Genomic DNA, 16,022 nt, shown 5'->3' with positions numbered 1-16,022 from the left:
TGTCATATTAAGTGAACATGTAGCATTCATTTGTTTGTTTGTTTTTTTTAATTTTCTTTAAATAGGACCATTGAAAATATACATTTAAAGTATATGTTTCTTTTCTTAAGCTTCACTTAGTACATTGTACAGTGTCAATGTATAGAAGCCTTTGTAGTATTCAACTATAAATGTTAAAAACAATTTGAATATTGCTTAATAGACTTAATAATTATTTATTTTATGTGTATGTATGTTTCAACTGCCTGCATGTATATGTACCATGTATGTGCCTGGTTCTTATTTGAACAGGCTGTCAAATCTCATGGAACTAGAATTAGACAAGTTGTCACTGGAGTTGTGAGCCACCTTGTGAGTACTGAACCTGGGTCTTCTGCAAGAACAGCTAGTGCTCTTAACCTGTGAGCCACCTCTCCAGTACCTTGTACAGCGTTTTAAGATGTATTTATTTCAGCCTGGTGGTGATGGTACAGCCTTTGCACTAGGGAGACAGGTGGTCTCTCTGAGTTTGAGGCTAGCCTAGTTTACAGACCAAGCTCTCATACAGCCAGGGCTATGCATCAAAACCCTGTCTTGGAGGGGTGGGAAACAAGAAGCAAAATAAAATGCATTCATGTTAAAAGTATTAAAACAGTATTTCTAACCAATTCTTCTGTTATCAGGGCATAATCTATCTACAAGATAGCAATGGTTGATATTTATTGAGATTCTGTTTGTGGCTGGGTTTAGGATCATTTTTAAAAATTAAATTATCCTGGTATCTTTGGAAAGACCCTGCTGCTATGTATCAGGCACAGAACTCTACATGTGCTCAATGGATGAAACTCTTTTGGTTGCATTGCTCCATTTTATAAGCTCCTTACATAGGTCTTCAGGTCTTAAGTGTATTGGTGTGCCAATATACTTCATAATGTGTGTGTGTGTGTGTGTGTGTGTGTGTGTGTGTGTATGTGTGTATATATGTATGTGTGTGTGTGTGTGTGTGTGTGTGTGTGTGTGTGTGTGTGTGTAGAATTGTCATAGTTTTAAATCCACCACTGATTTTTAAACTTTTCATTCTAGGTTCATGCTTTGAATATCCTCAGAGCCTTGTTCAGAGATACACGTCTGGGAGAAAACATTATTCCTTATGTTGCTGGTGGAGCTAAGGCTGCAATTCTGGGCTTTACATCACCTGTCTGGGCAGTGAGTGTTCTTGCCATGTGTCCCCATTGAGTTAATTATGTTTTTAAATAATAGGTTTTTATAAGCTTGTAATTTTTTCAGGGGATGTTTTAGATCTGACTACATTTATTCCATTTTATTTCCTTTGTTGGCTTCTAGTTGATAGTGATTTTATTGTGGCTTCTTTGGCATTGGTGTGTCTTTAACATAAACCATCTAACGTGTGAGGACTTACTAATCGGGTGTGCATCTCCTTCTCTCATCTTTGGGCTGCTCCCGCTGCACACGTTTTTCTTTGCTGTGTACAGTGAGTTGACACTAGGCTGTTACTTCTTTCAGTAGTCCATTATCATTTTAATTACCACTATTCCCATTTGTAAGTGTGCACAGCTCAGTGGCATCAAGTACAGTGGTGTTAGCACCATTGCCTATTTTCTGTTGCAGTGCATATTAACAAATAAAGAATGGTTTGTCTCTTTACGGGCCCGGTGGTCTTACTTCTCAAGCCCAGTTTTAGTTCAGAGCCGCACATTCCTCTGGTGCCCGGTCTGAGCTGCCACCACAGTTCAACTCGTCTGTGCAACTCCCTTCCCTTGGCAGTTTACTACCGCCTGTTCTCCACCTCTGTCCTGGGGTGTTTCTGTACCCCAAAATCCCACACAAATGCCGCTCTACAGCCTGATAGCTTTTCATACAGGTTTATGTATTCAATTCTCAATTCACAAACCCTCTACACAACAAAATTACATCAAATAGACAAAGATACAAACTGTCTTTCACATAAGATGCTAGACCTATAAAATCTTTAATGTCCATAGCTTTTAAACACCAATAAATCCCGCCTGGCTCTAGCTGGTCCTTGGGAAGCTCCATGTTACCACGACCTCCTCTGCCCTCTCTACTTCCCTCACCCTGCCCAGTCACTGGCTTTCCTTTATTTTACTAATTAATAATGGGAAGGTTCAGTTGGAGTCATATGACTAGGCAGCCCTTCTTGGGGAAGTGGAATTAACATTAAAATACAAACAGCTTTAGGACAATCTACAATTTTCTGGACTTTTCATTACAAACAGAAGGGTTGTTGTGACTGTCCACTGACTCCTGCCTTTCCTTCTTTCCTTCCTTGTGCTCCTCCCACACTTTCCCTCTGGGTCTGCCTGCACTGGCCCATCAAATAAGTGAAACCATGAAGCATATGACCCTTTGTGTTTGGTGTTTCGGGTGTGTTGTTGCATGGATCATAATTTTTCTGCTTTCTAAGGCTGAATAATATTCTGGTATGCCAATACACCATTTTCCTTATTCTATTGATAAGATGAGATTGTTTCCAAGTTTTCAATTGTGAATGATGAAGCAATTAATAGTGTCTGAGTCCTTGCTCTCAGTTTGGTGGGTGTATCCATGGTAACTCTGCCTCACTTTGTAGGAACCTATTTCTTATAGTAGCAGAGCCATTGTAAATCAACCATGGAAAAGCTCCAGTTCCCTGTATCATCAACAACACTTACTTCTTCCCTTTTGTTTTAATGAAAGCCCATTCTAACAAGTGTGAAATAGGATTCCATTCTGGCTTTTAAAAAAATCTTCAGACTTTTTTTTTTTTTTAAATGTGAATGAATATTTTGTGTTTGGGTACCACTTAGTGCCTGTGGAGGTCGAAAGAGGGCATTGGGTCTCCTGGAAGCAGAGATACAGACCATCTGAGCCACCATGTGGGAGCTGGGAGCCATACCCAGCTCTTCTGTCAGAGCAACAACACGTTTAACTACTGAGCCATCTCTAGTTCCTCCAATTTTGGTTTTGATTTGTATTTCCAAAATGATTAGTAATAATGATCTGGAAACAGAACAACTCTTTCTCTTTTTTTTAACAACTTTATTTTAAAACACAGAGATAAATGTACAGATTTTTAAAAACATTTTTGCATAAAACTATATGAATATATTTTTTGTCCGTACTTGATTTTTTTTAAGTTTTGATAGTATTAATTGAAAACTTACTAGTTTCAAATGTACATATTAAACAAAAAGTAACATGGAAATAGTCAAAGTTCTCTTGGTGTGTAAAGATTAAACATAATGATTTTTAAATACCAAGGATTGCTGCAAGGCTGCGTTCTTAGCTCTTGAATTATTAATGATTCAAGAACAACTCTTAATATCTTAATATATCTTTCAGAGTCTGTGGATTCCTTTAACTAAAGTGTGTTGTTCCTTTAGCAGTAGAGACTTCCCTTTTGCCCTGGTAGACAACCAAGAACTATGGCACTAACCTTTGTTGTTAGGGGAACTTCTGTGGCCCTTCTGACCAATAATACACAGGGAGATATCCTATTCCTAGAACTGAGATTTTTAATAACCCATGTCTTCTTGTGCTCAGAATTCTTTAAAGAAATTATTTCTATAGTTTAAAAGTTAGCTTACAAAATGGTGGGTTTCCATAAAGGTTTTTCATACATCTTTGGTTTTGGTAAGCTACCCTCTACCTTTTTTCCCCTGCGTCCCTTCCCCACCTCCCTCATGCAGTGTGGAAATGAAGTGTCCCCTTTAGGATCATGTGTTTAATATTTGAATCTTCTCCCAGTGTCACTGTTTGGGAAGGTTGTGAAACTTCACAGGGTAGAGCCTTTGAAAGTGGTCACTGAGAGCAGGTCTTGAAGCTTTATAGCCTTGTCCCATTTCCTTTTCATTCTCTGCTTCCTGACAGTGTATACAGTGTGACCAAACAGTTTTCCACTCCTGTCACCACCTTCTGTACCATGGCAACTGTAGGCCAGAATAAACTTTTTCTGTATAACTATATAACCCCTGTTTAATACCATGTTCAAATTACCAAAGTATGGCAGGTTCATATCAATAATCCCAATCTCTGAGAAACTGAAACAAGAGCTTGGGTCACATAACAAGATCCTGTCTTATTAAAAAACAAAACAAAACAAAATAACAGCTGGGGTTATGGGTCAGTGATGGAATACTTTCCTAGTATGAGCAAAACCCTGGGTTTTAAATAAAGATTATTTCAAACTCAGAAAGAAAAAGACAACCCAATTAAAAGGTACATACATTTTTCTAAAGAAGGTGTTAAAGCAATCAGTGGACACATGGAGAAGTTTTTAATAGCATTTTGTCATTAGGGAAAAACAAGTCAAAACCATCCATTAAAATTTAAAGACAATGGTGACGACAGCAGCGCTGAGTATTTAGGCAATCTAGGTCTGACTTGTATGTAATGCAAGTGCCAGGTGGGCACCAGTGGTGGGCTGCTGGTTGGGGACATTAGGTGACAATGACAAGGACTCTGTTATTCACTGACTATTGAGTGTAGATCTCTGTCCAGTTTGGGGACTATATTGTGAATGGTGCTTATATATCTATAAAGCCCATTTTCCCGGTGATTATGGATGAATTGGCAATTCACGCTTCTAGAACAGAGGTGACAGTGGGTGGCCATTAGAGCAGATGTGCTCCACTGCTGTGCTTTCTTTGGCTTATAAGATGGCGCCTCGCTTTGCTTTAATTTGTTGCCAACATGTCCAAATAGTGAGATTTCACATAAATATTGGAGTTTCTGGCTTCCCTTGAAAAACACAGATCTGGCAACACTGGCCTTCTATTCCCTGGGGCCACTAGTCAGCCTGTGCTGGTTATTCACTGGCCTAGACGTTGTGCTCTGCCGTCTCTGTTGTCACCACTCTGGACAGCTGAGCCTGTAGCTCTTAGTGCAGTGGCTTCAGAAAGCTGCCTTCTGATCTAATGCTTTCACTCTTCTTCAGAACATGGACTGCACTTCTGTGTGTGCATGTGCAATTGCACAGCTTATGTGTGGCAGTCAGTCACATTATAGTGATTAAGAACTTACTAAAAAACAAAACAACAAAAACGTAACAGCTGGGGTTATGGGTCAGTGATAGAGTACTAGGCCCTGGTTTTTAAATAAAGATTATTTCAAACTCAGTAATAAAATGACAATCCAATTAAAAGTTATATACATTTCTCCTAACCCTAACCCTAACCAGAGGACATGTGGGAAAATGTTTAATAGCATTTTTTTCTAACAAATAGGTCCCAGGTATATAGCTTATGTCCTCGGGCTTAGCAGCACGCTCCTTTATCTGTTGAGCCATTTTGCTGTCTCACATTTTTAGTTCTGATAATCTCTCAGCTTATATTACTTGACATACATTATGATGATGCCTACTTTTAATATAGCTTTTGTCATAGAAGTCTTAAGTTTCTGATTCTGAGTGTTCTTCATGGTTCCGGTATAACTCTGATAAGATAATTGAGGAAGGCTAATATTAGGATAGTGAAGATTTTTGTGGGATTCCAAAGGATCTTGACAGGATGGCTTAGTAAAGATAGGCTTTGTTAGTATGTTGGAGTAATAGTTACACTTTATTCATAAGTTTTTCTTTATTAAAAGGTTTATTTCTTGTGTGAGTGTTTTGCCCGCTTGTACATATGTGCACCACATGCCTGCCTGGTTTCCAAGGAGTCAGAAGATGGCATTAGATCTAAAATTGGAGTTGTGATTGGTTGTGAGGAATTATAATAGGAACTGAACATGGGTCTTCTGCAAAAATACCCAGTCGTAAAACTGCTGAGCCATCTCTCCATGATTTTCTCTCCCTTTTCTTTTAAACGCATTATATAACCTCATTATATAACCCAAACAAGCCTGCAGCTCATGATTCTCCTGCATTTGCCTCCCAAATCCTGGGATTGCAGGCTTGTGCTACCGTGACTGGTTGCTTTATTTCTTACTAATCAATTATCATAAAATGATTTCAGAGGCTGGGTGGTGGTAGTGCACACTCTTAATACCAGAAGAGGAAGGTGGATCTGTGAGTTCAAGGCCAGCCTGGTCTTCAGAGGAAGTTCCAGGACCGACAGGACTATATATATGCAGAGAAACCTTATCTTGGGGGGGGGGGGGTGGATAATAAATAAATTAAAAACAAAGAAAGTAAATTTTCAGAGTTAAATTACTTGAGTGGGCTATTGGCATTGTAAAATTAATAAATAATATCCTGAATATTAACTGATGTCTTGGATGTTTTAATTATATGAATTCTATAAAGTTAAATCGTTCACAAGTATATTTCACAAATAAAAGGAGGAGCTTAGGTCTTTCCTGGTGTATTCATTGTCTGGATGTGGAGATACAGAAGTCCGGTTTATTCTTTAGAAGTATACACATACATCAAGAAACAGTTGGCGTTAGAAACATTATGTTGTATGCATGTGGTTGGATTTGCACAGCTGGTTCAGTTTAAGATGACGTCATTGAATGAATTATCAGAAAGTGTTCTTTTTCAGTTGCCTTTTTTTTTTTATGAACACAAACCTTATTTTCTCTTGCCATACCCACTTAGATAATGGTTTTGATATCTCGTTTAAACATTATAAATGGGTTTCATGCCATAACTGTTTTTTAACTATTACTTTCTGTTTATTTTTACATTAGGTGAGGAATTCATCTACACTTCTCTTTAGTTCCTTGATCACAAGAATTTTTGGAGTTAAAAGGGGAAAGGATGAACTTTCTAAAACAAATAGGTAAGCTCAGTTCAACTTCACCTTTACACAGACTGCCCAGACTAAATAGCTGCAATTCACCTTCCTCAGTGATCTAGAACTGTAGAAATGATACAGTGAGCTAAGCCAGGACCCTGGTTCTATTTCTTGGGCAGATCAGCTGTGGAATGGGCAGGGCTGGGCTGCAGGGCAGTAGTTCAGGCTGGCCACATCTGGGTACAGAAGCCAGGCTTCTGTCTGTTCCTTTTATCTTCTTCAAGTATTGCTGAAATGCCCCCGATTTCTCTGTCTAGATGTATTTAAAATGCTGTTCAGCACGTCACCTTGTGGTGTCCAGGTAGAGATGTCGTCGTCTGTGTGTCTCTTCACTGTGCCCCTTTCCTTATTCTTTGTATGTGGAGAAGTTAGACACTTGGCTGCTTGGAAGAGTCAGTGCTTTTGACTTTTGGGAGTTTACGCCCTCAGATATTTTTCTCCTAACAAGATATCCTTGATGAACCTATGCACACATTCTGATTTTGGACAATTTAAATGCACTGAACAAGTTGTATATGTTTCTAAAGAAGAGAAGCTTTAACTAGGGCACTGTTTCACTGCAGAGGAGTTGCTTGTCTAACTACGAACACTAGATGTCACTGTTGTTTTGTCTTCAGTTGCTCCCATGCCATTTCTTAGGATCCAGTTTGGTTGGCTAAGTGTTCTTTTTCTTGAGAATCTATATGTAAATCCAGGCCTAATTTTCCCTCCCATCTAAAAAGGTTGCCATGTCCCAAGTTTTAGGCTGATTTCTTGTAGAGTATATTTTTTTGTGATAGAACTAAGTCTTAGGAATTAAAAAACTGTGCTAGACACTGTGACACTGTGGCACACCACTGTAATACTAGTGCTAGAGTGGCTGAGACAGGAGGATTGTGAATTTGAGGCTAGCCTGGGTTACAGACTGAAACCATGTCTCAAAAAAAATGTTGTGAGCTATATACTGTCAGTGACACTTCATGTCATTCTGGGGTGTAATTTAAAAAGCTATTTATCACCCTGTGAAATTCATTATCTACTTAAAAGGAAGGTAATTGAGTGTGATTATGAATGGCCTAAGAATTTGGTGACAATAGTGGACTATTTTTTTTTTAAATTTCTCTGTGTGCATCTATGTGAGACTATGTATACATGTATATGTGTACAAGTATATGTATACGAGTGAAGATAATTGATTTCTCCTTATAGTTGTACTAGAGAAAATGATGAGATTTGTTTCATTCAGGTTGCAGGAGGGCGAAAGAATATGGCAGTGACAAGCATGGCTTTACCAAAGTGACATTGACCTTGTGTGATCCGTTCTCTTTGGGGGAAGGGGAAGAAATGATAACTTTCCTAGAGAGGGCGAAGCGCAGTGGAAAGGGAAATAGATTCTTTATTTCAATGTGACAGTCACTTTCGGTAAGAGCCTTATTTTGTCTTGTGGAGGTTTGTCAGCGTCATTGGGTTTTCACTCTAAAACCTTCATTGCCTCTGAGGTGTAGTCAGTTGCGTCACTTTCTGTTGCGGTGCGTATTTGCTCGTTCTTACTAAGTCCTCTTCGCCTGTTGTTTGGTATCCGCTGGAACTGATGGCTTCACTTTCTCTTTCCTTTTTCTTTTTTGCATTTGGGTAACTAAACTCACCTGGTAACGTCCCACAGGATGGTGACGTTTGCTTTCACAGTGTCACTGCCCTGCCAGAGAACTACAAATGTGTCTCCTGTCAGGAATGAGTTGACAGGAGAAGAACATCTGCCTTTTTCATCAACTCTGAAAATCCTGTCTCTGGAGTAAACAACTTGGTCTCTAGGTTTTCTGTTGCCACTGGCAATGACCTTAATAGACTCGTTAGCCACTCTGCACTGTTATCCCAGGGATATAAGACCCAGGCTGCGTCCTTGGTGGTCACTGTGAGCACAGAGCAAGGCATTGGACTGTCCTTTCCTCTGATCGCGTTGGAGGCCTGCACACACACTTTCTTGCTTCTGCCTCCTGACCCTGCGCTCTTGCTGCAACATTGAGAAAAGTTCAGTGTCCGTCTCTTGAGATTCTCTGCATACTTGGTGCCTCACATACTGTCTTGCATGTAGAAGACTAACAGACACACTTGCTTAATAAATAAACCAATTTTTGGTGGAAGAAGAAACATTTTTTTTTCCATTCCCAAATGTCTGTAACAATTGACTGAAACAAGTTTAGCTGATTTCTCTGTGCCTTGAGTTTTTCTCCTGTAAAATGAGGGTTCTTGGGGTACCCCTTAGGTCCTGCTTAAAATCCTAAACTCAGGCTTCCCATAAAGCTCCTAGAATTGCAACTTTGGTTAAGTGCTATTCCTAGTACATAGACCAGCAGCAGCTGCCACACAGGGTAAAACAAACAAACAGACCTACATTCATAGATAAAGAAGTGAAGGGACCATCTCCCTCTGTAAGTGGATTAAAATAAATGCACTTTTTGAGCCCATTGGCCTTGTTTTATATGTGTTCTTTGCATTATGAAGAATTGGTACATTTTATTTGTCTGCATGTTTTAAGCTGTGCATCTGTTGAAGGATATCTTGTATTGTTTGTGGTTTTGGTCTGTTACAAATAAAACTGTGATGACCATTCATATATGTATATAACCAGAGTTTCACCTCACTGGACTGAGTGGCAAGTTTTTAATATTTCATATTTATATATTGTGTATGGGTGTTTTGCCTGCACATGTGTCTGTGCTACATGTGCATGTAGTACCCACTGAGGCCAGAAGAAAGTGTCAGGTACTCTTGAATTGAACGTACAGATGGCTGTTAGCTGTCATATATATAGGTTCTGGTAATAGAATCCATTTCCTCTGGAGGGTCAGCCAATACTCTTATTTAATCATTGAGCCATCACTCCAGTCCCTTACTTGTGTGTTCATGAGTAATATTTTATTAAGATTTTCTAAAACTCACTTCCTTGTGTTTCTTGTCATCTAACAAACTTAAAACTCAGCCTGACTCAGAGCTCTGATCCGCAGGCTGTGCCGTGCTTTCTGAAACCGCCCCATCTGCATGGAGGGGGTTTCCTTGATGATTCTTCATTTCTTACAGCCAAAGCAAAGTATGTGTGGTCTTTAACTCCAGGTCTTCCCTGATTGAATTCCTGTGTCAACTCACCTTCAAGCAGTCTTTTCAAATTATAACCAATGTCAGTGGTAACAGTCTGAAAGCTTCATCTTTGACCTTGTGACATCCATGTGCAGTGCAGAGTGAGAGTGAGTTAGGGTAGCTTTTGCACGTTCCTGTGTTAGTGTTGAGCGCATGGCAAGTACCTACTCTGAACTCAGTGTTAGCAGTGTTAACAGGGAGAGTCGACGTGAGAGTCTGAAGCCTGGCCTGTAATCAGGAACCTTACAGTTCAGCTGAGGAGACAAAGATTGAGACTTGAGAATCAGGTGAAATAGAAAATATATACCATAATTTCTACATATCATGATACAAGTAGTGAATTTGGTAGATATTCATAAATGGAAACACTAAGTGGAATATTTGAAGGGAAAGCTTCTTTAAAAGGCACAGTAGATTTGGGTACACGAGAGAAAGCCAATCTAAAAAGGAAAAAATTTGATCTATTGCTATGTACTTAAAAAATTTTTGTCTTGTTAAAGAGAAATGCATAGTCAAAGAAACAGCGTAGGAAGATTTCGTACAGTATAGGAAGAAAATGTGTTCATATAAGCATTATTAGATGCAGATACCGTGATCTCAGTGACTGTGAAGATACTGCATGACTTTACTTTCTAGTGTGGAAAGGACAGAAGCATTTTAGTCCTTTTTTTTTTTTTTTTAACTATCTTGGTAGGACAGATATGCCAGCATCTTCCAAGAGTGAAGCAGTTGCCAGACAGAACTGCTTTTGTTTTTCATGTTTTCTAGGAAAACAGATTCCACAAGTTTCTGTGGTTACCTACTCCATTGTTGAGGAAAGAATTGGATTCTCAAAACTAAAATTGAGAGCTGTAGACTATGTGGGCTTTTGTGTTTTTGAAAATGTAATTATTAGAATTCACAATAGCTTGTTTGATTTGAACTGTGTAGTAGCTTGCAGCAAGTACTTATTTGGCCAAACTGAAAACAGTTTCTTTGACTGTGGCCAGGATTATATCAATATCTGTAGAAAAAAGAATTCTCATTTTCTTCACTAAATGAACATTTGTTGTGTCCTTACTCTGGGCCAGGTACTAGAATACAGACAGGGATCAGCTAAAGATGAAGCTCAGTTGGTAGAAGGCCTGCATGGTGTACACAGAGCCCTGGGCTCAGGCTTTAAGTAGCACATACATCCCAGGGGTGATGCATGCATAAAGTCCCAGCACTTGACGAGCAAACACAGGAAGGCTGGAAACTCAAGTTCATTCTTAAGAATTAGAAACTAGGGCCTGTTGGTCAAGAGCATTTGTTGTTGTTGCAAAGGACCCAGGTTTGATTCTCAGCACCTGCACGGAGGCTTACCACCTCAAGGACCAGTACACAGATAGACATGAAGACAAAACTCTTTTACACATAAAATAATAAAATTTCTAATATTCTTTAAAATTAGAAGCCAGCCTTGGTTATAAGACATCTTGTCTAAAATAATTTGAGGAGAGAGAGGGGAGATAGGGAGTTGTCACAACCAGTAAAGCCATGCGTCACACAAGCCTGAATATGTAAATTCAATCTCTTGAGCCCACAATGAAAGCTGAAGGAAAGAATGACTACAGAGTTTTCCCTGAACTCCACATTTGCTCCTGCCCCTTCCTATCATATGTACACAGAAAACAAAAAATATTCCATGTCCTTGGGAAAACTGAAGGGTTGATGAAGATTATCTGCTATGTGAGTCTCTGTTGAAGGGCAGGCAGAGTTCCCTTGGTGCCCAGTACGCTTTCTGTGTTGGTCCATGCTAGGTCTTACCAGGCCCTTTACTTCCTGCCTATTGGAAGGAATAGAGGAACAGGCTTTAGTATCAAAGATTCCAGTGTCATGCTGCAGAACCAGAAAGGTAGAAGTCTTGGATTCAGTTTAAATTGCCCGAACCAGGTGTCAGTGTTGCTGTTAGACATTTGCCATTTTTACAATTAACTCTATAAAACTTTTATGTTTGACAATAGTCGGGTGCTATAGGATGGGAATTTGGGGGCTTATAAAAATTCTTTCCTGTAATGTGATTTCTTTTAGACTTAACTAAATATTTTTATAGTCCATTTATGTCATTAGTTAAAGCCAGTCTTAATTGTAAGAGTCATCATTTTTGGTTGGTCTTATCCTAAGAACCTAAGAAGTAATCAGTGCTTTTCACACATTGTAGATGTGAAAATTGAGGTACAGGAAAGATTTGTTCACGATCACAAGTAGCACTAGCAATAAAATTCAATGGCTATTTTTAGCTCACATTAGCTTGACTAGAACATTTTTTTAATTGCAGATTTTTCTAGTAGTAACAATAATACAAAACTGGATTCAGTGATTCTTTCGTAGAATAAGAATTTTATTCTTCCAAGAAGGTATTTCACTTGTTGTAGACTTTTAAACAGTGATTAAAAATTAAGAGCCCCATGTTGTGATATGGTTTGGAGGTGTCTTCTAGTCATCCTCTACAGACATCAGTTTTTAGCCAGAGAAGAGAAGTGGCTGCCGATGATGACTGAGAAATAAGACTCACAACCTGTGTGGCTGTTGTTGAGTCGCTCTTACAACTAGAGTGAAGTCTGTGCTGACCTTTTGGGTCAGTGTAGAGCTCCATGTCTTAAGTTACTGTTCATTCTTGGGTTCAAGAATTTTTAGGTAAGAACACCACAAATAAAAATTTTAACTTAAATTGACAATTAATATGTTCATGAACTTGAAGTGGGAATTAGTCATTGTGTTCTTAATATTGACTCTTGCATGGACTAACTAACTAACCTTGGTTCTTGAGTACTGCTTTAGGCCATTGCCTTCTTTAATAACTAAGGCAGTGTTGTTTTTGCTAGAGCATGCTCTATGGAATTTTGACAATGCATGCATCCTCTTTCTGTATCTTAGAAAAGCATGAGTAAATATTTTTTCTTTGCTTTGGTATTTTTGTAGCTTAAATTTTATATGAGCCGGACTAATATAATATAATATAATACCAAGATTATATAATTTAAGTTGTCAGGGTTGCTTCTGGGCCTATGAGATAAAGTCTTCAATTATCAGGAGGGTTACAGGCTGTACTTGTTCCTTCACCACCTGTAGAGACATACCACAGAACTAGTTTCCAGATGAGAAGACCAAGTCAAAAAGGCTAACACTGAGCGAGCAGCCTTGTTAGGGCGTGGAAAGTATTCCCTTCTGGTCTAAACTTAGCCTCTGAAACAAGTAATTTTAATACTGGATACTTTGAAATCCCTTGAATGTTGTTGCACACTAAATTTTTAAAATATAATTAATAAAATTTGTATTGACTACTTACTGTGTACCTTGACATGTAGTGTATACAAAAGCTGCTCATGACGTGGTCTTAGACGTCCAGGATCTTATTGTTTAGTGAAAGATAAGACCAATTTGAGCTTGTCCAATAAATGTGATTATTAGACTTTATAGTCCTGACTGTCAGAGACAAGTGCTAGAGGAGGGAGAGGCCATTCCAAAGAGCAGTTCAATTTATTCTTGACTGGAAAGGAGGGCTAGGGTTGGATATGAGAGGAGAAGGGATTATTACATGTGGTGTTATATGGCACATAATGAATGATGTACTGCACGGTACACATAAGGATGGAGGAATGGCCTAGGTCAGAAAGGGTATGGCAGATGTTGTCATTGTTCATATGACAAGGATTGGTTGGCCACCTGTTCTAGATAGGCCACTTGGCTTATAAGTAAACATATCAGGGTTTGTTTGAATGTTATACAGCATTAGGAATTGTTCAGAAGCTTTTGTATCAAAAAATTTCATGACAGAATTTTTTTTTTTCTGTTGAGAAACAAGGGACTTCTGGTAGAATTGGAGAACACAATGAAGGCCCCTGGACAGTCCCTCATGAACTGCAGCCCGTGCAAATCTGTGAACATTTAAAGTGCTTTGAGAGAAAAAGCTTCATATTTTGTATTAGAATTTTCAGCCATTTTATTAGAAAGAGATGCCTTTCATTTTCCCAAAGTCTTGATTTTTGGTATGTTCTAATTTTGGTAGTTGTAATGGCATTGTTGATGAACTAATCAGAAAGCTGAGGGCCTGATCAGGTCATGGATTTGTGTGTGTCTATATGAGAAAAATTTAGCAGATGGGCCCGGGAACAGTGTTGGCCATCTCTGAGATAAATAGATAGGCTTTGGGCCATTCTTGAAGCATGTAACTGCTCTGAGAGGGGCGGCTTTCCAACCAAACTTAAGTCCCACTTATAGGAATTACGAGGTGGGGGATAAATATTTATTAAGTAATTAATGATGTCAATTGCTATGTTCTTCTAGGGTCCAGAATCTAGGCCATCTCCAAAGCTTTGAAAATGTCTTTATTAAGACTAGTGATAGGCATAGTGGTGTGTGTCTTTAGTCCCAGCACATGGAGGCAGAGGCAGGTGGATCTCTGAGTATGAAGTCAGCCTGGTCAACATAGTGAGTTCCAGAACAGCCAGAGCTTCATAGTAAGTAAGACCCTGTCTTGAAACAAAACAAAACAAAACAAAAAGAACAATCAAAAAGAATAGTGACTTTAATATTGGAAGATAATATGTGCAATATTTTGTTTTAGCCTATAGGAAAGTTTATTTTCCCATTCTATTTTTCTACATATAGTTATAAAATGTTGAAATAGTGCTGTTTTATTTGATTTTATTTGCATCATTTTTGTAATCAGCTTGCATTTAAAGACAGTGCCGTCTAGTCTTAGTACATTTTGTGTATCTGAATCAGATTACCTTATACTAGGTAATGCATAAGGTTTGGCTTACGATTCTGGTGGCTGCAAGTGGTCAAAATCATGAACTTGGCATTCTAGAGAATTCCCTGTGTCTGCATTTACAGCAGAGCAGAGACAAAGGAAGACAACCACATATGGCAGGGCTAAGCACACGGGCAGCCTTATTATATTATAGCCTCCTCTGTTCCATGTGGTCCATCCTTCAAAACAGCATAGTCCACTCATGACTGTGTAATGGTCCTTTAATCTTACCACCTTCTCATACTGGCTCCAACAGTCTGAACTGTTATGTTGAGCACCAGACTTCCAGGATATGTACCTTTGAGGGACAAACTACATCTGTCCTGTATTTAACTTCCAGAAACAAAGTACAGCTTTTCAGGTGAATAGTGTGGGAAACACTAAAATAGAGGTTCTGACTGTGATACAGTTACTTTCTGAGACTGGAAATGCTATTCTGCAAAATGAAATGTCTTCCAACCTCATAGCTGTGGTGGTTTGTAGAGAAACGACTTTGATAGCTCATATATTCGAATGCTTGATCTCCTTGGTGCAGCTGTTTGAGAAGGAAAAGGAGCTGCGGCATTGTTGGAGGAGGTGTGTCACTGGAGATGGGCTTGGCCCACACCATTTTCAGTGAGCTTGCTCTCTCTGCCTCGTGCTTGTGGATCAGTGTGTAAGCTCTTAGCTACTGCTCTACGGCTATGCGTGCCTGTCTTCTGCCATGGTTCCCACCATGACTATCATGGATTCACCCTCTGTAAGTCTCCAATAACATGTTTGTTTTATAAGTTCCCTTGGTCATGGTACCTTAGCATAGCACTAGAAAAGAAAGGAAGGCAATTGCTGATCTATTATAAGCTAATTATAAACTGTGATTTTACTTTGGAATTTTTTTTTTTTTTGGTTGGGAGGTAAAACTGTGAAGTCAAATAATACAAGTTTATTGGAATTGGTATTTAATTTATTTTTAATTCTGGGTCCCAAATCCCCATTCATTTTAAATTGAATGTGGTATTTTAATCTGACATTTTCAGCCCCTTGGCTCAAATTAGTCCAGTTGTCCTGAGTAATCTCTGTTTTTCTGACAGCCAGGTTTTTCTTTTCTGTCCTGTAAATGCTGAACTATGTGTTCTATACAAACTGCATCTATAGAGGGGCACGGAGCTGTCTGGCCTAGGGCAAACCAGCTGCATTGCATAGGGTCTGATCTAGCTGCTGAATCTTGGTGGGAGGGCTAGAGTTTCCACTCTGTGAAATCAGCTCGGTAGCATCTTCATCTTTGCTCACTTATTTCTGTGACTACTGAGGTATCTGAGTCTTCGGGTGCAAAGAGGTGTCATTTCTGCCCCTTTATTCAGTTGAGTCCCTTTACCAACCCCGATCACAGTTGAGACCATATCTACAAACCATCC

At 39.0% G+C, this 16,022-nt stretch overlaps 1 protein-coding gene across 2 annotated transcripts in view; it reads left to right on the top strand.

Moving 5' to 3' along the window:
* THADA (THADA armadillo repeat containing) overlaps window positions 1-16,022 on the top strand; it is a 264,934-nt gene that overhangs the window by 68,422 nt on the left and 180,490 nt on the right. For both annotated transcript variants that reach the window (XM_080914535.1, XM_080914534.1), the window contains exons 24-25: window positions 1,063-1,185; window positions 6,631-6,722. In XM_080914535.1, the coding sequence (XP_080770661.1) occupies window positions 1,063-1,185; window positions 6,631-6,722 (215 nt within the window). The remainder of the gene's footprint in view (window positions 1-1,062; window positions 1,186-6,630; window positions 6,723-16,022) is intronic.

This window comes from Micromys minutus, assembly GCF_963924665.1.
Source record: "Micromys minutus genome assembly, chromosome: 3".
NCBI lineage: Eukaryota > Metazoa > Chordata > Mammalia > Rodentia > Muridae > Micromys > Micromys minutus.
Note: the sequence above shows the minus strand (reverse complement) of the source record. Positions and strands in the feature narration are given on the sequence as shown.